General features: G+C 39.4%; 1 protein-coding gene across 1 annotated transcript; it reads left to right on the top strand.

Annotated features, from left to right (window-relative positions):
• The first annotated feature begins 13,716 nt into the window (after positions 1 to 13,716).
• Positions 13,717 to 16,014, top strand: LOC107777295 (uncharacterized). The gene is made up of 2 exons (XM_016597291.2): positions 13,717 to 14,888; positions 15,426 to 16,014. The coding sequence occupies exons 1-2, from the start codon at positions 13,791 to 13,793 to the stop codon at positions 15,753 to 15,755; spliced, it is 1,428 nt and encodes a 475-aa protein (XP_016452777.1). The 5' UTR covers positions 13,717 to 13,790; the 3' UTR covers positions 15,756 to 16,014.
• Positions 16,015 to 22,290: the final 6,276 nt, after the last annotated feature.

Below are 22,290 nucleotides of genomic sequence, written 5' to 3'. Positions count from 1 at the left end.
CTATGCCTAAGCCCTTGAAGATTATCAAGTATAGCTGCTAGACCTTCACCCCAAGAGGTAAGAACTTGAGCCCTAACATTTGGTTTCGAAATTCACACTAGAATTAATAATTAGCTTGGGGGTTAATGGGTATAAGAATGGATTTCTTGCATGCATAAAAGATAATAGGGTATTGAGAGATTGTGAACTAGAAAGGATAGCAATTGGGGTGTAAAATGATAGAAATCTCTCACAAAGGGGTCCTAAAATCACAGTACACACTTAGTGCTTGATAATTTACTTAAATGAGCTAGAATCTTAATCATGTCTCTAATTCATGATTCGATTTGTAAATTTCATAAAATAGATTGAAGTTGCTAAGAGTCCCAGAATTTTGTAAGATATTAAGGAAAGCTTTATTGAGGTATGTATGGCTAAAACCCCCTTTTATTAGAAATTGAGCTCCGTTGGCGTTTACTCAAATGTGGTAAGACTAGAATTGGTTGATGCATTGATGGTTATTTCACATGAATTGGTTTGCAATTATATATATATATGTATACATGAAGGGTGTGCCTCAATGTGTGTAATGTACTATTCTTTATATTTAGAGATGTGCGAAGAATACGAATCATGTGTTGAAATGCCTAAGCTATAAGCCCAGATTAAAACTGAGATTGTCATGCTAATTATGTGAAATCTTACATAAGTTTGCAACTTGAATTACTTTTGTATGTGCCTATGATCATAAATTGCAAGGTTAGCATTGAAAGTGGAAATGATGTGATAATTGTGGCCCTAAGGGCCAATGAATTGATACGATATATATGAAACAAAGATTCAAATGAGATGATTGATGAGAAAGGAACAACGCCTAGGTAAGGCGGCCTAGCCGATCAGGCCGTGATCGGACACCATGCCGCACACATGGTGGTAATGCGCTGATATTGAATTCCAGAAAAAGGGAAATGAAATGGTGATTGAGGTATATGACTCAAATGAGGCAACCTAGCTGATCGGGGCGTGATCGGACTCTGCTCAAGATAGCGGTGGTATTGAGAACAATGATGAACATATGAAAGAAATGCCCCAAACTAAAGTTATGGAAATTGTGTGAAAGATTATATGATTCTTTTATTGATGATGTGGTGTCCGGTTAAAACCTTTGATTATCTCTTGTGATTTCCTTGTTCTTGCATGATAGTTCTTTCTAATAAAATGGTGTTTAGTTGTACATACTAGTACTATACCATGGTACTAACGTCCCTTTTATCGGGGGCGCCACATTTTTAAACGAATGTAGGTGGCTTCATAGCGGATAGTGCCGATCGCACGTAGCGGAGTATCCTCTTATCAAAGTCTTGGTGAGCCCCTTTCTCCTTGAAGGGGTTATTTTGTACATATTTTGTTATAGATATCCACTTTTGAGGTACAGCCGGGGCCTTGTTCCCGGCATTGTCATACTTGTATTTTGTATCCTTAGAGGCTCTGTAGACGTTTGTGTGGGTTATGTACGGGTGTTGGATTGGTCTATGAACTATGTTGTAATTCTAACTCTTGCTTCTCTAGAAGTGTGATTGTATGGAATCTTGGATCTTAACTACGATTTAAGGATGTGATATAAAATGAACTAACAATGTTGAATGTACGATCTTTCCTATTGTCTAAATAAAGAAAAACATGGTTCTGTTGATCATATTGAGTTGGGTATAAAGGGTTTGATAAGGCTTGCTCAGTTGAGTTCACTCGATTGAGCGCCGGTCGCGCCTTCCGCGGTTGGGACGTGACAATTGAGTTGCTGAAGGATTATGACATCACCATTCTTTATCACCCGGGCAAGGCAAATGTGGTCGCAGATGCCTTAAGTAGGAAAGCAGAGAGTATGGGTAGCTTGCCATTCATTCCAGCAGAGGAGAGACCACTAGCTTGGACATCCAGTCCTTGGCTAACAAACTTGTAAGGTTGGATATTTCAGAGCCTAGCTGAGTTCTTGCGTGCGTTGTTGCCCAGTCTTTATTATTAGGGCAGATCAAGGCCCGGTAGTTAGATGATCTACATTTGGTAGTTCTCAAAGAGACAGTGCTTCAGGGTAGTGCCAAGGAGGTTTCTATTGGCGAGGATGGTGTTTTGCGACTCTAGGGTCGCCTATGTGTTCCTAATGTTGATGGTCTAAGGGAGAGGATACTAGAGGAGGCACACTATTCGTGGTATTCCATTCATCCGGGTGCTACGAAGATGTATCGTGACTTGAGGCAACATTATTGGTGGCAGAGAATAAAGAAAAACATAGTGGAGTATGTGGCTAGGTGTTTAAATTGCTAGCATGTCAAGTACGAGCACTAGAGGCCGGGTGGCCTACTTCAGCAAATGCCTATACCAGAGCGGAAGTGGGAGCGCATTACTATGGATTTTGTAGTTGGCTTGCCCTAGACCTTGCGGAAGTTTGATGCAGTATGGGTCATCGTGGATAGGTTGACCAAGTTGGCACACTTTATACTGGTTGTGACTATTTACACTTCGGAGAGACTGGCTCAAATTTACATTTGGGAGATAGTCTGGTTGCACGGTGCGCCTGTTTCCATCATATCAGATAGAGGCCATCAGCGCACTTCTCATTTCTGGAGAGCTGTTCAGGGTGAGTTGGGGACCCGCGTGGAGCTTAGCATAGCATTTCATCCATAGACCGATGGGTAGTCAGAGTAGACAGTTCATATCTTGGAGGACATGCTTAGAGCATGTATGATTGACTTTGGAGGACAGTGGGATCAGTTCTTACCTTTGGCAAAGTTTGCTTACAACAACAGTTATCAGTCCAACATTGAGATGGCTCTATTTGAGGCTTTATACGGTTGGCGGTGTCGTTCTCCTATCAGGTGGTTTGAACCTAGTGAGGCTAAGTTATACGGTATAGATTTGGTGCAAGATGCCTTAGACAAGGTAAAGTTTATTCAGGAGAGGCTTCGCACAGCTCAATCCAGATAAAAGAGTTATGCAGATCAGAAGGCGCGCGATGTATCATTCATGGTTGGTGAGAAGGTCCTCTTGAAAGTCTCACAAATGAAGGGTGTTATGAGGTTCGGGAAGAAGGGCAAGTTGAGCCCAAGGTTTATTGGCCCATTTAAGGTGTTGAGACGAGTTGGGGAGGTTTCTTACGAGCTTGCTTTACCCCCTAGTTTATCAGGAGTTCACCCAGTCTTGCATGTGTTTATGCTTCGGAGGTATCATGCCGACTTGTCCCACGTGTTGGACTTTAGTACTATTCAATTGGATGAGAGCTTGAGTTATGAGGAGGATCTAGTTGCCATTATTAATAGACAGGATCCCCAGTTAAGATCCAAGAGGATTTCAGTGGTAAAGGTCCAGTGGAGGGGCCAACCAGTCGAGGAGGACATGCGGAGCAGATACCCACATTTATTCAGCACCTCAGGTATTTTTTTATGTCTGTTCAAGGACGAACGTTTGTTTAAGAGGTGGAGAATGTAACGACCCGACTGGTCGTTCTGCTTTTTAGAACCCCTTCCCCCTAAATAAAACATCCCACGCTTGCTTTAACTAATTTACGACCCACGGGGATGGTTGGTTCGGGAATCGGAAGAATTTGGGTTGAAATATGCTCATTTGATTCCTTAAGATTTTCTTAAAAGGCTAAGTTTGACTTTGGTCAATAGTTTTAGCAAATGGACCTGAATTTGTATTTTGACAGTCCTAGAGGGTCCGTAGGAAAATATGGGGCATGGGCATATGCCCGGAATCGAATTCCGAGGTCCCTAGGTCGAGTAATGAATTTTTTATTAAAAATTGTTAAACTGGAATTCTAAGGATTTAAAGAAACTAAATAATTATTGATCACATGGGTATCGGGCTCGTATGTTGGTTTTGGAGCTCGGCACAGGTCCAATATAACATTTAAGACTTGCCCACAAAATTTTGTGTCAATCCGAGTAGTTTAAGTGCGTTTCGGCTCGTTAGAGGAGAATTAAGAACTTGAAGTTCATAAGTTTGATTCAATTGGTTTTAAGGGGTGATTCTTAGATTTAGCATTTTTTCGGGCATTTCGAAGGTTCAAGCAGGTCTGTTTCATGATTTTAGACTTGTCGGTATGTTTGGGCAGGGCCCGAAAGCCCCGAGCGTCAATCGGACGAGGCTTGAGTGATGTTGGAAAGGTTGAGAAGAGCTGAAGCATCTGCTTCTATCATAACTGCACCTGCGGTAGGTTGGTCAACCGCAGGTGCGAGACCGCAGAAGCGGTCATCCTCTCGCATGCCCAAAACCGCAGAAGCGGCTCCCAATCTACAGAAGCGGCTCCGCAGAAGCGGTCCCAGCCCGCTTGGCCAATTCCGCAGATGCGGTCCCCTGACCGCAGATGCGGAAATTGCTGAGGCAGTGAGCTTCATTTAATACGGGTTCTAAGTCATTTTGTTGCCACTTTTCACTCCTTCATTGGGCGATTTTGGAGCTTTTGAGAGAAGATTTCCACCTATCATCTTGAGGTAAGTTTATCCCACCTATTCCTAGTTTAATACTTGTGTCTTAGGTATATTAAACACTAGGATTAAGGTAAAATCATGGGGTTAGAGCAAAACCTAGGGTTTTGATAAAACTTAAATTTTTCCACGAAATTAGGTATGAAGCGAAGTAGAAATCATATATTATTGATCCTTAGGTTGCAAAGAACAACTTTGTTCGAAAAATTTCTGAATCCGGACACGTGGGACTGGGGTCGGATTTTAGGAAACTTGTGTTTAAGGTTGGGAAATTGCTTTAGTAGTTAGGTTGTGATCTTATGAGCTTGTACTGACTAGTTCTTACCCCATTTAACTAGTTTTAGATCGTTCGGCTTCAAATTGAGAGTTCGAGTTCGTTCTTGGTATTGGAAGTGCACTTTAGAGCGAGGTGAGTCTTCTTTCTAACCTTATAAGAGGGAATTGTCCACATATGAGTAATAATTTTATAATTTGCTACTAAATGCGGGAGCTACGTACGTACTAGGTGACGAGAGTCCATGCGTAGCTACTATCATATTAATTGTCCGGGTAATTTAGGACCCGTGTCATGCTATATTTGCAAATGTTAGATATCTTCTTGTTAATGTGATCATTTAGGATATGCTAGAGAATCGGAAATGAACATAAGTGAACATATACTGTGTTGAACACCTGTATGAGTTTATTTGAATATAAATGCGCCTTCTTGTATTTTTCTGTTGATAATTGATATTTGTGGATTGGGCCGATTGCCTCGGTAGAAATAGATGCATCTACGGTTCGCACCATTCGACCCTCTAGCAGTTCATAGTTTCATTTATGTTGGATCGGGCCGTCAACCTCGGCATAACGTGCGCATGATATTTATGTGAGTTTATTATTGATGACCTGCCTGATACATAGTTTAAATTGTAAAGGATTAACTGGGGGATTAAAATGATATGACTTAGAAATACTTATTTCAACTGTTATATATTGTGACCATCATGCCTAGCATAACATCATATTATAATATTTGGCCCTAGTATGTATCAAGTCGACCTTTCATCTCTACTACTTCGAGATTAGACGGGATACTTACTGGGTATATATTGTTTATGTACTCATGCTATGATTTTGTATTTAATTGTATAGGCTCTGAGGCAGGTTCATCTGGCTATCAAACCAGTGCACGTCCCTGATCATAGTCCGAGACTTCCACGGTGAACTGTTTCCCTTCCCGTGCCGATCAGCTGCTGGATGGAGTCTTCCTTACTTTTGACTGTCTATTCTATTTCAGACAGCAGGATAGATGTATTATTTTGTATATTCTACTAGTTGCCCAGCTTGTGACACCAGATCTTGGCACACACATTAGTAGACGTTTCTTTTGGATTGTATAATTATTATTGAATGTTGCATATTATCACCTATTTTTTTAATTGCAAATTAAGAAAATGTTGTAATTGTTTTGGGTAAGTAAAATAAGAATTCACTAATACTTCCGCATTGGCTTGCTTGACAACGGTGTTGGGCGCCATCATGACCTATTATGGAAATGGGTCGTGACACTGATATTGATTCCTTTATTATTGTCTTCATTGATGACATCTTGATCTACTCATATATCCTGGGGGAGCACGAGCAGCATTTGAGAGTAGTGCTTCAGATATTGCGAGAGCAAAAGCTATATGCTAAGTTCTCCAAGTGTGAGTTTTGGCTTGAGTCAATAGAGTTCTTGGGGCATGTTGTATCAGGAAAGGGTATTAAGGTGGATCCTAAGAAGATTGATGTATTTTAGAGTTGGCCACGTCCTACTTCAGTGACTCAGATCAAGAGTTTCCTGGGGTTAGCAGGTTATTACCGCTAATTTGTGTAGGGCTTTTCATCCATTGCATCACCTTTGACTAGATTGACCCAAAAGGGTGCTACTTTCCGATGGTCCGATGATTGTGAGGCGAGCTTATAGAAGCTTAAGAAAGCTTTGACTACAACACCGGTTCTAGTATTGCCTTTCGGATCGGGGATGTATATGGTATATTGCGACGCTTGTCGTGTTGGCTTGGGTTGTGTATTGATGCAAGGGGGTGAGTTATTTCATATGCTTCGCATCAGCTGAAGATTCATGAGAAGAATTACCCCGTGCATAATCTATAGTTAGCAGCAATTGTTCATGCTCTTACGATATGGAGGCATTATCTGTATGGGGTGTCATATGAGGTTTATACTGATCATCGCAGCTTACAACATTTGTCCAAGCAGAGGGATCTCAATTTGAGGCAGCGTAGGTGGCTTGAGTTACTAAAGGACTATGACATCACCATTCTTTATCATCCGGGCAAGGCAAATATGGTCGTGGATCCTTAAGCATGAAGGCAGAGAGTATGGGTAGCTTGGCATTCATATCAGCAGAGGAGAGGCCACTAGCTTTGGACATTCAGTCCTTGGCTAACAAACTTGTGAGGTTGGATATTTCAGACCCCAGCTAGTTCCTTGTGTATGTTGTTGCTCAATATTCATTATTGGGATAGATCAAGGCTCGGCAGTTTGACAATTCACATTTGGCAATTTTCATAGAGTCGGTGCTACAGGGTAGTGCAAAGGAGGTTTCTATTGGCGAGGATGGTGTTCTACGACTCCAGGGTCGCCTATGCGTTCCTAATGTTGATGGCTTGAGGGATAGGATTCTAGCGGAGGTACACAATTCACGATATTCTATTCATCCAGGTGCTACGAAGATGTATCGTGACCTGAGGCAGCATTATTGGTGGCGGTGGATGAAGAAAGACATAGTGGATTAAGTAGCTAGATGCATAAATTGCCAGCAGGTCAAGTATAAGCATCAGAGGCCAGGTGGTCCACTTCAGCAGATGACTATACTTGAGTGGAAATGGGAGCGCATTACTATGGACTTCGTAGTTGGGTTGCCGCGAACTTTGACCAAGTGAGCACACTTCATTCTAGTTGTGACTACCTATACTTCAAAGAGGTTGGCCTAGATTTATATTCGGGATATAGTTCGGTTGCACGTTGTGCCGGTATCTATCATATCAGATAGAGGCCCTCAGTTCACTTCACATTTCTGGAGAGCAGTTTAGAGTGAGTTGGGGACCCGTGTGGAGCTCAGCACAGCATTCCATCCTCAAACCGACAAACAGTCGGAGCGGACAGTTCAGATATTAGAGGACATGCTGAGGGAATGTATGATTGACTTTGGAGGACAGTAGGATTAGGTCTTGCCTTTGGCCGTGTTTGCTTACAACAAGAGTTATCAGTCCAGCATCAAGATGGCTCCATTTGAGGCTTTATATGGTCGGTGATGTCATTATCCTATCAGGTGGTTTGAGCCTGGCGACGCTAAGTTGTACGGTACTAACTTGGTGAAAGATTTCTTGGAGAAGGTAAAGTTGATTCAGGAAAGACTTCGCACAGTCCAGATAGAAGAGTTATGCGAATCAGAAGGCATAGGATGTATCATTCATGGTCGGCGAGAAGGTTCTCTTGAAAGTTTCGCCGATGAAGGGTATAATGAGACTCGGGAAGAAATGCAAGTTGAGCCCAAGGTTTATAGGCCCATTTGAGGTGTTGAGGCGTGTTGGGGACGTTGCTTATGAGCTTGCTCTACCTCTCAGCCTATTAGGGGTTCATCCAGTCTTTCACGTGTCTATGCTTAGGAAGTATCACGCTGACTTGTCTCATGTGTTAGACTTCAGTACTATTCATCTAGATGAGAGCTTGGGTTATGAGGAGGAGCCAGTTGCCAATGTTGATAGACAGGATCGCCAGTTGAGATCCAAGAGGATTTCTGCAGTAAAGGTCCAATGGAGGGGCTAACCAATCGAGGAGGCGACCTGGGAGTCCGAGGAGGACATGCGGAGCAGATATCCACGCTTATTTAGTACTTCAGGTATGAATCTAAACTCGTTCGAGGACGAACGTTTGTTTAAGAGGTGGAGAATATAACAACCCGACTGGTCATTTTGCTTTCTAGAACCCCGTTCCCCTAAATAAGACTTCACGTACTTGCTTTTACTGATTTATGACTTGTGAGAATAGTTGGTTGGTGATTTAGAAAAGTTTGGGTTGAAATCAGAACATTTGGTTCCTTAAGGTGGGCTTAAAAGGCCAAGTTTGATTTTGGTCAACATTTTGAGTAAATTACCTTAGAATTGGGATATGAAGGTTCCAACAGGTTCGTATAATAATTTCGGAATTGGGCGTATGTCCGGATCGGGTTTTGGATAACCCGAGAGCATTGGCACCTAATAGTGAAAGTTGATTCCTTAAGAATTTTGAAGTTCTTTAAATTTGGTTTGGAGCGGATTTTTATGATATCGAGGTCCGAACAGAATTCCGAGACCGAGAATACTTCCATAATATCATTTAAGACTTGCACGCAAAATTTGTTATCAATCCGGATAGTATAAGTGTGTTTCATCACATTGGAAGTAAACTGAAGAACTTGAAGTTCATAAGTTTGAATCAATTGGTTTTAGGATGTGATTCCTAGTTTTAATGTTGTTTCCGGTGTTGCAAGGGTTCGAGCGAGTCCGTTTTATCATTCCAAACTTGTCGGTATGTTTGGGTGGGGCCCTAGGGGCCCCGAGCGTCAACCGAACAAGGCTCGAGCTTAGTTGAAAATTTGAGAAGGAGCTGAAGCTCTAGGCTTCTGTCATAAACCGCACCTGCGGTTGGCCAGCCGCAGGTGCGAGACCGCAGAATTGGCTAAGACATCGCAGATGCGGCCATGGGTGGCCAGCCCAGGAACCGCAGAAGCGGCCCCCTAACCGCAGATGCGGAACCGCAGGAGCGGTTGGTCTTCCGTAGAAGCGATCCAGCAGGTCCAGCCCAGGACCGCAGAAGCGGCCCATTTTTCGCAGAAGCGGTTGGCGTAGGTGCGGCATTGGACCGTAGATGCGGAAACTGCTGAAGGTAGTGGCCTTCAATAAATAACGGGAGTTTGTCATATTTGACACATTTTACTCCATCCTTAGGCGATTTGAGAGCTTCAAAAGGGGAGATTTCAACCTAGCTTTGTGAGGTATGTTATTTCTACTTAATGTGAGTTTAATACATAGCTTATGGGTAGATTACAACATGTAAATTAGTGGAAATTATGGGTTTAGATTAAAACTTAGGGTTTTGATAAAAACAAGATTTAACCACGAAATTCGTTATGGAATGAAGTAAGAATCATATATTCTTGATCCTTAGGTTATGGGTAACAACTTTCTTCGAAAATTTCCGAAATCCGGGTACATGGGCCCGGGGATGAATTTTAGGAATCTTGCCTTTGGGGTTGGATAATCACTTTAATAGCTAGATTTTGAACTTGTAAGCCTATAATAAATGGTTTTTACACTATTTGAATAATTTTAGATTGTGCGGCTCCGGTTTGAGGGTTTGAGCGCATTCTTGAGTTGGAAATAGGCTTGAAACGAGGTAAGTCTCTTTTCTAACCTTGTAAGAGGGAAATTTTTCCATAGGTGAACTTAATTAATATATGATTAATTATGGGGGCTACGTGCGCACAAAGTGACGAGAGTCTGTTTGTAGCTACTATTCTTGTGATGTCCGGGTAGTTCTAGGCTTACACCATGTTTTGTGAGTACCGTTGTATGATTATGATTGTTGAATTGCATTGAATGAAACTAAGTTGAGAATGTCATAATTTCAAGGATTTCAAGTAAATATTTATTTTGAAAAGAATTGAGAAAGCATTAAGTTATATTTATACTTAACCGCGTCGCAAGTATATTTCGCAAGCAGGATGATTATTTCCCCTACTCTTATGGGAGCGGGTCGTTCGCCTCAGCAGATTAATAAATGTATATTTGGTTCGGGCCGTTTGACCCTCGACGGTGCACAGTTTGCTTTTATGTTGAATCGGGCCGAACGTCCTCGGTGGTATTTGTGTGTGATAATAGAACCAGAAACCTTATAATTCGTATGATTCATTATTTGAAAGGCCACTTGTTTTAAATGAAGAAGGTGTCTAAATTTATTGATTTGATGAAAGGATTTTTAGTATCATTCTTGTTTGAGATTGTGGTTATCTACGTACATTGTGACTTAAAATATTGAACTTCATATCATTATATTTATTGACTCTAGTAAGTGTCAAGTCGACCCCTCGTCACTACTTCTTCGAGGTTAGACTGGATACTTACTGGGTACATATTGTTTATGTACTCATACTATGCTTCTATACTTGATTGTACGGGCTTTGAGGCAAATGCATCTGGCCATCAATCTGGTACGTAGAGTAGACTCCTTAGCTTGAGACTTCCAGTGAGCTGCCCTTCTAAGCCGTTCTGCAGCAGCTGGAGTCTTTCTATGTCTTTACTTTTCCTGTCTTTTCCTTTCTAGACAGTAGGATAGTATGGTTTTGTATATTCTACTAGATTGCCCACATACTTATGACACCAGGTCCTGGCACACATATCGGTAGACTTGTGATTTTTGGATTACTATCATGAATGAAGTTCGTAATTATTACTTTCATCTAATTATGCTGAAGTATCAAATTCCTAATTTCTTTATTAGTAAGGAAAGGTTTTCACGTGCTAATTATTTAAATAAGGATTTACTGGTCATTAGTGTTGGCTTGCCTAACAACGGTATTTGGCACCATCACATCCTGATGTGGAATTTGGGTTGTGACACTATTAGTAAAAAATTAATGAAACACATACTATCTTTTGCACTGATAACAGCGCTTCTTCGAATGAATTTTACCCTATTCTCAAGCTTCCAGAAATTAGTAGTGCTTACTATTTTTTTAAATATTTATTTTATGAATTAAATTGTTAGGTTAAGCTTCTAGGAAAAATTAAATTATTCTGAGCCGCAGAAGAAGCTTTTCTATACAAAATTTTTAATTACTTCTTGGAAAACAAAAATAGAAAAAGAAATTCAAGACAATTAGAAAAATATTTATTATCACACTATCCCTCCTTAATTTAACATGTCTTTATCTTACACTTTATTTTTTGGCCCATTTCTGAGACACTGAAATAAATCAATATTTCTCATAATATATATTTAAAATACTTTATTTGCCTAATGTTTTAAAATTATACCGTAGCCCAGTACAACCTATGTAATTTAAAAATAACTACAACTTTAATTTTTTTAAAATAAAATATCCCTATCAATAATATTTATTTACTAAATAACCCCTTTTCAGATCGAAAAGGGAAATTAACTATTAGAACGTTGTGTTCGTCTCCTCCTTCATCTCTTCATTATGTTTCCAATCCTTTTTTCTCGTAAATCACCAAATCTCAAATAAAAGACGAAATATTTTTAATTAAATATAATTGCAAATTTTAATTAAAATAGGGTGAAAGATTTTTCTCCCTCAGCTTATTTTTTAAAATCAAACTCCTCCTCCAACTTCAAATACTAAACATTCACCTCCTCTTATTATATGCAATGTCTATTTTTCCTTGACATTTTCAATTCCTCTCTATGTTATAATATTTTTAATATCATATGAGATTTATTATTCTTACCTGGGTATTTTACTTACAACTTAAGTTATGTTATGTCGTATTATAAATTTTATAATTTATGCTCATTAAATTACAACTAGAACAATTCTTTTATAAGTTTGTTCCAAAATTTATATATTGTTACTTTTAAAAAATATTATTGTAATGTTATGTGTATTAAGTCGTATATTTAAGGCCAAAATCTTTGATAACCCCTTAAACTTGACACGTTTTGTAAAATAAACATATAAACTTATAGGGTGACCAGATAGACACATGAACTTATCCAAAGTGTAATTTTTAAACACCTTTGCCCAATCTTGCATACCGTATGTTGTATATTTACTGATGAGCACGTGATAGCTATTTTAAAGTTGTTGACTCAAAACAAATTAACAGTAAAAAACCCCTCTTTACATAACCCTTAGCCAATACTTCTTTTTCCCAGCGATTAAAAAAGCACTAGCCCCTAATATTCCTCTTTTCCAGAGCTGAAAACACCATTGAAGCCAACAAAAAAAAAATCAGAGGTCATTTTATGTGTTTTCTTCTACATCTCTACAAAAAAAGGCTTCCAAATATTTTCCTCTCTAACTCGTTACCTCCCTTCTCCAAACAAGTTGACGATGATTTCCCATCATAAAATAAAATCTCCACATTACATGATTTCCTCTTAATTTTGCTGAAGTTTTGATAAAGTTTAACTTTAGAATTAAAAGAACTATGATATAAATTAGATAGGGAATGGGATGGGAGTTGGCTCTAAGAAAGCGAAGAGAGAGAAGATGAACAAATGAGAGGTATTATTTGGCTTTAGACTATTATTTGCTTACATGAAAAAGAAAATACACGTGTTAACATATTATTCGTTCATTACCATGTAAGTAGCGTTTGGACCTCACTCACAATGTCTAATAAACAGAGGTGTTTAAAAATTACACTTTGGACGAGTTCAAATGTCTATATGGTCATCCCATAAGTTTGTATGTTTATTTTACAAAACATGCCAAGTTTAAGGGGCTATTTAGGATTTTGGCTTATATTTAAGTTTCACTTTGTACTTTTTTCTCTATTATGTATATAGATTTTTGAAATTTTTTCACTTAATAAAATATTTTTTAAATTATAATTTTAAAAAAGAATATGTAACTTTTAGCTTTTGAAAATTTATTCTAAAATATTCTTCTATTTTTAGTATTTTTGGTTATTAAGTGTATAGAGTATATATTTATAATGTTTTCACTCACTTTTATTCTCAATATAAATAATTTCTTGAGTTATAATTGATATTGATAAACTTATTGTTGCAAGCAAACCATTTTTACAACACTCATTTTTTTCATTATTCAATTTCATTAACTTATACATGATTGATCACCATTTCTCTTTTTTTTTATTTAAAAAAAACTTTTATTTATTTTATACATAAGTATATAACATAAATTTTTTAAACAAAAAATAATATTGATAATGTATTTTTTTTTTTAAAAAGACAAAAGGTTGATAAGGTTAAGAGTAAAATAGGAATTTGAAAAATTCAATAAAGATAGAAGGTGGAAAATTCAAATATTTTTAATTCAATTACTAATCTTGTCTCGCTAATCTCTACATCTCAATTACTTTAAAAAAAAAAAAAATTAGAGCTAAAGCAAGAAGAGGACACGTAGCATTCCAAAACCGCATGCAACCTAACACGTATACATTTTTAATCCTGAACCACCTCACTACGTGGGAATTATTCAAACTTCCTTATAAAAAAGAACCATTCCTCCTATTTCCTTGCTATTAACTTCCATTCCTTATCCAACACTTTTGTCTTCGTATCTAGATAAAAAAGAAAGGAGAAAAAGAAATGATGAATTTTTTGGCTATTTCTCTGGTATTAACCACACTTGTTACAGCAGGATTTTTCAATCCGAATCCAGAGAATAACAAGAAAAAAGATGATGTTATTTTAAAAGAAGGCCCTAGAGTTGTAGTTGTTGAATTTGATAAAGAAGATGGCACAAAAGTCTTAATTTCTCCACAACAAGAAGCTGAAATTCCAAAAGGAAAATCAGGGTATGTTTCTGATCTCAAAGACAAGTTATATGAAAAAGCAGAAGAAGCATCTTCTGTTCTTCCAAATATTGGTCAAGGAATTTCAAGTCCGTATGTAAATCAAGAAAATGGTGTAATTGATACTAAGCCTAGTGCTAAAGATGTAGTTTGTGATGCATTTGGTAAGTGCAAAGAAAAAATTGCTACCGCTTTTGGTAAAACCAAAGCTAAGGTTTCAGAAAAAGCACATGAAACGGTTGATAAAGTTGATGAAGTTGAAGAAGGAGCAAAAGGGGCTGCTGAGAAAGTGAAAGAAAGTGTAAAAGATGCATATAGTGAAGCCACAGATAAGGCAAAGGAGAAAGTTGATGAAGTTAAAGAAAAAACAAAGGATTTAATTGACACAACAAAGAGAAAAAAGGGTGAAGTGGAGAGAGAATTAGGGGAGAAATCAGAACAAGTGAAAGAATCAGTAAAAGAAGGTGTAAAAAAGGTTAAAGAAGAAGGGAAAAAGGAGTTGAAAGATATACTAGGGCGAGGACGAGAATTCTTCTATGATGTATTTGTGTATATTTTTTCGCTAGAGAATTTGCGAACTGTGATGCGTTTGGTGCATTTTCTAGGCTTTGCTGTGGCTTATGGGATGTGTATTTGGGTGACGTTTGTTTCGAGTTATGTGTTGGCTAGAGCTTTGCCGAGGCAGCAATTTGCTTTGGTTCAGAGTAAGATTTACCCAGTCTACTTCAAGGCCATGGCTTATTGCGTTGGTGCAGCATTCGTCGGTCATATGTTGAGCCAAAAACGTCGACTTTACACGAATTCGGCTGAAGCGGTTCAAGGTTTTAATCTTCTGTCTTCGATCGCTATGCTTTTGGTCAATTTGGTCTACCTAGAGCCTCGAGCCACAAAGGTAATCATTCCTTTTAATCTGTACTTCTCTGTTTTTCCTTGTTTTATTTTATATATGATGGTGTTAAACTTGAAGAGGGAAAAGAGACTAAGGGAGGACCTTTGACACGTAACAATTTTTCAGAACTTGTACACACAAATTAACATGCCATGACATTTTTGAAGCTAGTTATAATGAGCTTCGCATCAAGGAAGTTTAGGATTTAAGTTTTAATATATATTTTTTGTCTCAGTCTGATCTCTTGTTCCTGCGGCTTCGGGGAAGAGTCGTATGATTTAGATCTAATGCAAACTAAACATTAGTGGTTGCTTCCACCCTCGAATACGAGTGAACCATCGAACCTTCCACCCCTCGACACAACTTTACCTTATCTCATCTTACTAAGAGAACTTGAAAAGTTTAAAGTTGGGGAGTTTTCAACATGACATTTATGTTGGAGCAGATTAAAAAGGAAAGTCTGAATTATTTTCTTAATCGCACATCATCTTGTTTTTAGATTTGTGATTCTTTTTCTTGATGTGGTACGGGCTATTGCAGGTTATGTTTGAGAGATTGAAGTTGGAGAAAGAAGAAGGTAGAGGTAGAGACATATTTAATGTTGAACCAAACAGTAGAGGAGTGGATTCAGTGTTGGATCCAACAGGTACAAAGACAACTAGTCAGAAGACAGCAGCAGCAACAACAACAACCAGTAAACCTGCAGAAGTCTCTCCAGAGGTAGAAGCAGTGGTGAAGCCTCAAGTGGTCAGATTGAGTCAGAAACTAAAGAAGTTGAATTCATATTCATCTTTTCTAAATGTGCTCACACTAATGGCTCTCAGTCATCATCTTGTTCATCTTACTCAGTTAGTCGATACCGGAAGCTGAAACTTTTGATGCTTCATTCTCCTCTAGTATTAGTATTATAACACTTGCTGGTCAGATGGTTTAGACTGTTTTCTTTCTTACTATTTTGGTGGAGGAGATTGTGTAGATGCTCCTAGTGCTTTTTTTCCTCGACTTACTGTCTAGATACTGTCTTTTGTTCTGTTTGTTGTACACAGCAAACGTTGAATAGGAACTGAAACTAACTACCTCCTTGTTTACTCTTTCATTTTTTGTTAGTCCTTATAATGGCACAGTTCAATTCTATATCAGAAACTCTTTTTTACCACATAGCCACCAACATTTAAATTGTTTTTATGTTCTCATGCCATATCCCATATACTCGTCGTCGTAGTAGTGTATAGTTTGTCTTAATTTAAATTTACAAAATTCATTAATTATTTTGGAGATTACATTAAACTTCTGCACCGTTAATGTAATAATCAAACTCATCTAAAAATCCTTTTATTTTTAAAATTTAATATGGATGCCAAATTATTCACCATCGTACACGCCCCTCGAGTACGAGTTTAACTTTTGCACTCGCGGTATTTTTCCAATAGTGGTCCTTTTGACTGTTACACGTCTGACCAACTAGTACTTCAGTAATTTTTTAGCCAAAATAAACCGTTTCATGGCTTAAAAATCTTTCATGTTTACCTTGAAAATGGTGATAATAATTATATTTTATTTGTGGTTTTAAAAATATGTGATTTATCTTAATATTAGTTGTTAGGTGAATAATGTTATGTGTAAATGAGCAAGAAGTGATAAGCAAGCCCGTGTGGTCACAAGGTTGAGGGCCTCGAGCTCGGCGAAATAGGACTTCGAGGGCAGCCTTTAATGGTTGATAATGAACAATAAGCAAACAATAAATGAATAAATGATGAACAATAAATGAACACAATAAATGAGGAGCAATAAAGTTGTAGAATAATTATTGAGCATGTTTTAACAAGAAGAGCAGAGATTGTTCTATTGTATTCAATATTCATATGTGTTACAAAGTGACAAGGGTCCCCTTTATATAGGAGGGGTATCCCAACGTAGTACATGTCTAATAATAGTGAGGAGATGCTATTGGTACAGCTGTATAATGGCTTAGTACGAATTTGTACTATTCTTGCAGACTTGGTCAGCTCTAGCCACGTGTACTTGGGAGCTTTCTCGCCTTTCCATGACAATCATCGATTTGTACTGCTTCGAGATTGACCTTCGATATGCTCCCTCGAGGGATGCACCTCGGGGTCACACTTCAAATTCTGCTTCGAGCTCCTCGAGGTTGAGCGTGGAGTGCCATGATAGCCCCAAAGTCGGACTCCCCGATTTTGGCCCCATACAGATAGTCCTCGCATTTCTTAGAATGAAATGATAAGAAACGATTTTGAGTTCTTGCCTCTTCAATACCCCCGTTGTGACGTCAGCCACCTGTGATCATTAAATGGCGTAATGGAAAAGTCGTACAGAGGTCTTATCAGACACGGTTCTCGAGAAGCCCACGAACCGCTATTGGCCGCCCTTTCAACTCCTCCAATTCACTTAGATAACTTATAAATACTCCAAATCCCTATCTTTCAAACCTTTGCAGCATCTTCAGATCTTCAAATCTTTCATTAATAGCTTCATGTCTTTACCCTTCTTCTGTGTTCACTTCTTTGAAACTTTGTGTTATAACCATGGCCAAAATATCCAAGACAGTACCTCAAAAAGGGGAAGCCCCTTCTTCATCACGCTCGTCTAAGAGCAAAAAGGTAGTGCCTCCTAGCGTTGAGGAGTGCGTTCCTGAGCCCTTCTATATATCCTCCAATCTCAAAGTTGAAAAACCTTCTTCGGTACCGGGCCGATATGAGCCCATGTCTCGATACATCAATTTAATAACCGACACAGAGAAGGTGAAAATGGATTGCCGCTGGGGAGAGGCGGTACAAGTAGAGATCCCTTCATCGGAAGAGGATGTAACTAAACACAAAGCTGATTTCCTCAGTATATATACGTATCCCTTTACCCTAGGTCTTGTAGATTATTCCTCTCCATCGATAGACCCGGTGATCCTCGATTTTTGTCGACAATATCGAGTGACGTTTGGTCAGATTTATCCCTCTTTTTGGAGAATCATCTATTTGATTAGATATTTCTCGAACATGGTCAAGGGGATGGATTTCACCCTCGACCATATGATTAGATTGTATAGCCCTCGCTTCTATCGAGGGGGCCTGGTCAAACTGAGATGCTGGTCTACCAAAGCATTTTTTTCCAGCATCGACGAAGATAAAGACCTGAGGTGGATGAGCCACTTCGTTTGAGTCACGACTTCGGACCTCATCCCTGCCGAGAAGATGTCATTCCCTGAGGAATGGAATATGAGACGTAAGTGTTGTTACACCGAGCATGTTTTATCATATGAATATCCTCTTTTCCTCTTTCGAACTAATTCCTTTCTTGTTTGAATTGATTCTCCTCTGGTTGGGTAGCCACTGATCGCAGCAAACTCAACCTCACACAACAGTAGGAAGAGCGGGCGCTAAGACTTTTACCCGAATAGTGGTATCGGGGTCAATTTCCACAGGGAGTTTGGGATGGATTTGCGTATTTGTTCAGACTAGGAATGCGTGCTTGCTCCTAATTGTACTTCTAAAAGTTTTTGGATTTTTTTTTGTTTAATAACTACTATTATCAACTACAAATTTAAGATAAATTATGCTAAAGGGAGATGTTCTAAGTTGTGATTAATATAGAGAAAGGCACTACGGTCGTGGCATCACCTTGGTGGTTAACTAACGGGTAGAGACTACTAATAATAGATTGACATATTTGGGATCAATGTTATAACCGTTGCACAATTATACCCACTCTCACACCTCTCGGTAGAGAGAGCAATTTTGCCCAATTGACTCTCTCGAGACCAATTGGGTAGGCCAATTAGACCAAACAACCAGGGTTCAAGTAGGGTGATTACTCTCTCGAGGTTTAACCCGTTAATTGGGACTACCATTTCTCATGGGTCCACCCCAATTCCTTGTTGGATCAATTTTGGGGTCATTGACTCTCTTTCTCAAGAAGAGTCAAGACCCACTAAGCTAGAATCAATGTTTGCAACCAACAATCCTTAATTAAACCATAAAATTAACCCAAATAACAAACACCCAATATCAATCTATCATTAAGAAGCTACACCCATTAATTACCCACACTAGGGTTGAGCCACAACCCTAGCTAATGGGTTTAGCTAGACATAATTAAAGAAGAAAATGAAGAAATAGAAGATGAAACAACCATATTAATTAATTGCTAATGTTAAACTACAATAATCTATAATGAAACTAAGCTAAAAATGCCCAAGATAGGCCAAAAATGTAGCAGCTATCAGATGTACCCAACTTGACCTAAAAATGGTAAAATGTTCTATTTATAGTGGGCTGAAAAAACTGGACAAAAATACCCCTGCGGGGTTAGTGCGGACCTCACAAAGTTGGCACGCGGCCGCACTGGGTTGCTTGACCTCTGAATCTTGCTCTCTGAAGATGGTGATACGGACCACACAAAGTTGGAATGCGGTCGTATGAAGACTGGCGCGGACCGCACAAAGTTGTTGTGTGGCCGCATGAATAGTTTGGTAGCTTCTCTGAACTTCTTGGACGCGGACTGCGTGACCATAGAGTGTGGCCGCATGGAGAGGGATGCGGGCTTCATGAAGTGGGACGCGGCCGCGTGGTTTGCTTCTGGAATATGACACTCTCTGAACTTTTTTGACGCGACCGCATAGCAAGATTGTGCGGCCGTATGAAGTGGACGCGGCCGCATGAGCTTGACTAGTAGTTTCACAGTCTCTGAACTCCTATGGTGCGGCCGCATGACAAGATGGTGCGGTCCGCACCAAGTTCTGAATGTCCTTACTTTAATGATCTTTGACACTGGAGCAGGTTTCACTCCGATTTGAGCCGATCTTTGACGATTTGTCACTTTATAGCTCAAACCTGCAATCAAGCGCAATCTGTAATCATTTTGGGACTATTTTGTAGCAAATTACACTCAAAGCGCAGGCAAGTATGGGTATAAAACATGTTAAAATCCTACTTATCAAGTCTCCCAAACTTAAACCTTTGTTTGTCCTCAAACAAACAAAACAAGACCCAACCCTCAAAGGCAACATCCAAGCAATTTCAGCTTATCCTAAAGTAACCTCAACAAGCATCAATTGGGACTAACAATTGCCCTCAATGCGAATGCATCATTAACACATTTAAACTTTGAAAACTTGTGGATCAAGTGTGACACAAGAGCATCAAGAATTGACACATTTCATCAAAGAACTTTTCTCAATTACTTTGGCCATTGTGGAACCCAAACTCACACATCCTCAACTCTTCCTAAGTGAACCTCACCTTTTAAAGTATTGACACACAAACCAAGGTTGATGGATTTTAACTCATCTCTCTCAAGGACGAGGCCACAAGTCTGGCTCTAAGTACCATATGCTTGCCCCTTATGTAAGTATCCACTAATGTAGGTTCCCTTCAACTCAAAATCATGTAGGGCTTTTGTGGAGTCATTGTGAAGGCTTTTGGGTAAGGGTAGGACATATTTTTGTTCAAGTGAGTTCAATCTTCCCTTAAGCACTTCTTTTGATTCATTTTGGCACACTTTGTTGACTCATTTGGGTATTCACTTCTTTTTCAAGGGGTTAGAGAGACACATTGTCACCCTTTCTTATGCAATTCAACACATTTCTCCTTTTTCTACTTTTTCCACACCCTTTTTCGCTTTTGTTTTCTTTGAATCCCCTTTTTGATCTTATTCAATTAGGTCTTTCTTTTTGTCTTATCTTTTCTTTCTTTTTTTTCATTACCTTTCTTTTCTTTTTGCTTTTGTACCTTTTACCACATTGTTTCCTTTCTTGTCTCCCCCCAAACTTAGATATTTGCCATCTACTCAAGGGAATATTTGGGTGCCAAGCGAGGGTATCATTAAGAATGGGTATAGGCTTGTAGCTTTGGTGCTTGAAAGAAGAAGGTTCAAGGCTCAAAAGGGTTAACTAGGGATCATTTCATTGGTAGGTCATGGAATTGTTCAATCTTAGCATTTTGGATCAAGGAGAGCCTACAATCACTTCTCAAGCCAAATTTCACCTAAGATTTCGCCTCAACAAACATTCGGGGCAAGTTCTAGACCATCGGCTTGGGACTTGGACTCGCAAATCGAATTCTCATCACACACTCTCAAGGATTGCTAAAGATATCGAGTCGAGGGCCCACAACGACCTTAGTTATGATTCAAGCGCACAATGGTCCAATACGACCACGTGATGACTGTTTGGTCAACACAAGAGTCTCAAGGCCATGACTTTCACCATCCTAAGCACAACATTATGTCTTTGACCATGGGATCAAAGGCAAATGTGTTAGGCCCAAGTGAAGCTTTGCATGAGGTACCTTTGACTGCAAAACTTGAAAATCAAAAAAAAAAAAGGGACTCAAACCCTTAAGAAGGTTGTCACGCTATCTCTCATTGGGAAGAGCCACCATGTTCGCACAACACTCTACCGTTGGAAAGAACTGTGGCATTAAGAAAACCAAGGGCTTATTGCAAACGCCAACACAAAACAAAAGGGTTACGAGCCTACTATAAAACTAAAAACGAAAAATTTTAACGAAAATAAAAAAACCGAATGAATATGTATAATAGGGGAGTAGAATATAAAACGGGAGGGGGGGGGGGAAATGAATATGTACATAAAGTAGAAAAGTAACTTGAATGAAAAGTTATGTACAGGCCAACTATCAACTAGCAACATAAGCTAGGAGCCAAATAAATATTTACAGTCATCTCAAATGTATCAACCATCAAAATACAAAATAGTAGGGCGCACCCCCACGAATAAAATTTGGCATTGTCCCCAATGCCAACTACCAAAATAAGCATATAAACAGAGAAAGGATATAGAGTGGCTCCTCAAGCATGATCCGTCGTCATGGGCTGATCAGTGGTCCCCTAGTCCTCTGTACTAGCGGGAACCTCAGACTGGTTCCCGGCTTGCTGCTGCTCTGCTGCTGGGACAGGGGCCGAGTCATGGACCGGCTGAACATCTGGTGGGGCACTGAAAGTATCCTCCTGAACCTGTGCTACCTCTATCACAACACCCTCAGTGCTAGGAAGCTTCCTCTTCTTCCTTGGGTGCCTAGGCTACTCCTCCTGCTGTGGCTCCGGTACAACTACTGTTGGTGGAGGTGATGATTCATCAAAGAACAAGTCTAAAGGTAGCTAGTCTGCCTTTAGCTTGTCAACCTCAACTCGGAGCTCCTTTACCGCTTCCTTAGATGCCCGGGATTTTCTCATCTTCTTGTGTTCTCTGGCAAGCTCCTTTAGAGCTTTGCCCTGTGCATCAACTGCCTTTGTCAAGGCAGCCTGAGTAGCCAAAATCTTCTCCTGGTTGGCCAGGAGTGTCTTCAATGTCTCCTCAATGGACTGAGGAATCTCAACGGTGGCTGGAACAGACTGGGCCGCAACTATGGTAGCCAAAGTGGACAACTTGGATGTCGAG

This window comes from Nicotiana tabacum, chromosome 6, assembly GCF_000715075.1.
Source record: "Nicotiana tabacum cultivar K326 chromosome 6, ASM71507v2, whole genome shotgun sequence".
NCBI classification, from domain to species: Eukaryota; Viridiplantae; Streptophyta; class Magnoliopsida; order Solanales; family Solanaceae; genus Nicotiana; species Nicotiana tabacum.
Note: the sequence above shows the minus strand (reverse complement) of the source record. Positions and strands in the feature narration are given on the sequence as shown.

Excerpts from the sequence above, each read along its gene's own strand:
- LOC107777295 (XM_016597291.2), top strand. The coding sequence starts at position 13,791 with ATGATGAATTTTTTGGCTATTTCTCTGGTATTAACCACACTTGTTACA. Across the intron at positions 14,889-15,425 it reads TAGAGCCTCGAGCCACAAAG|GTTATGTTTGAGAGATTGAA; the intron begins GTAATCATTCCT and ends GGGCTATTGCAG.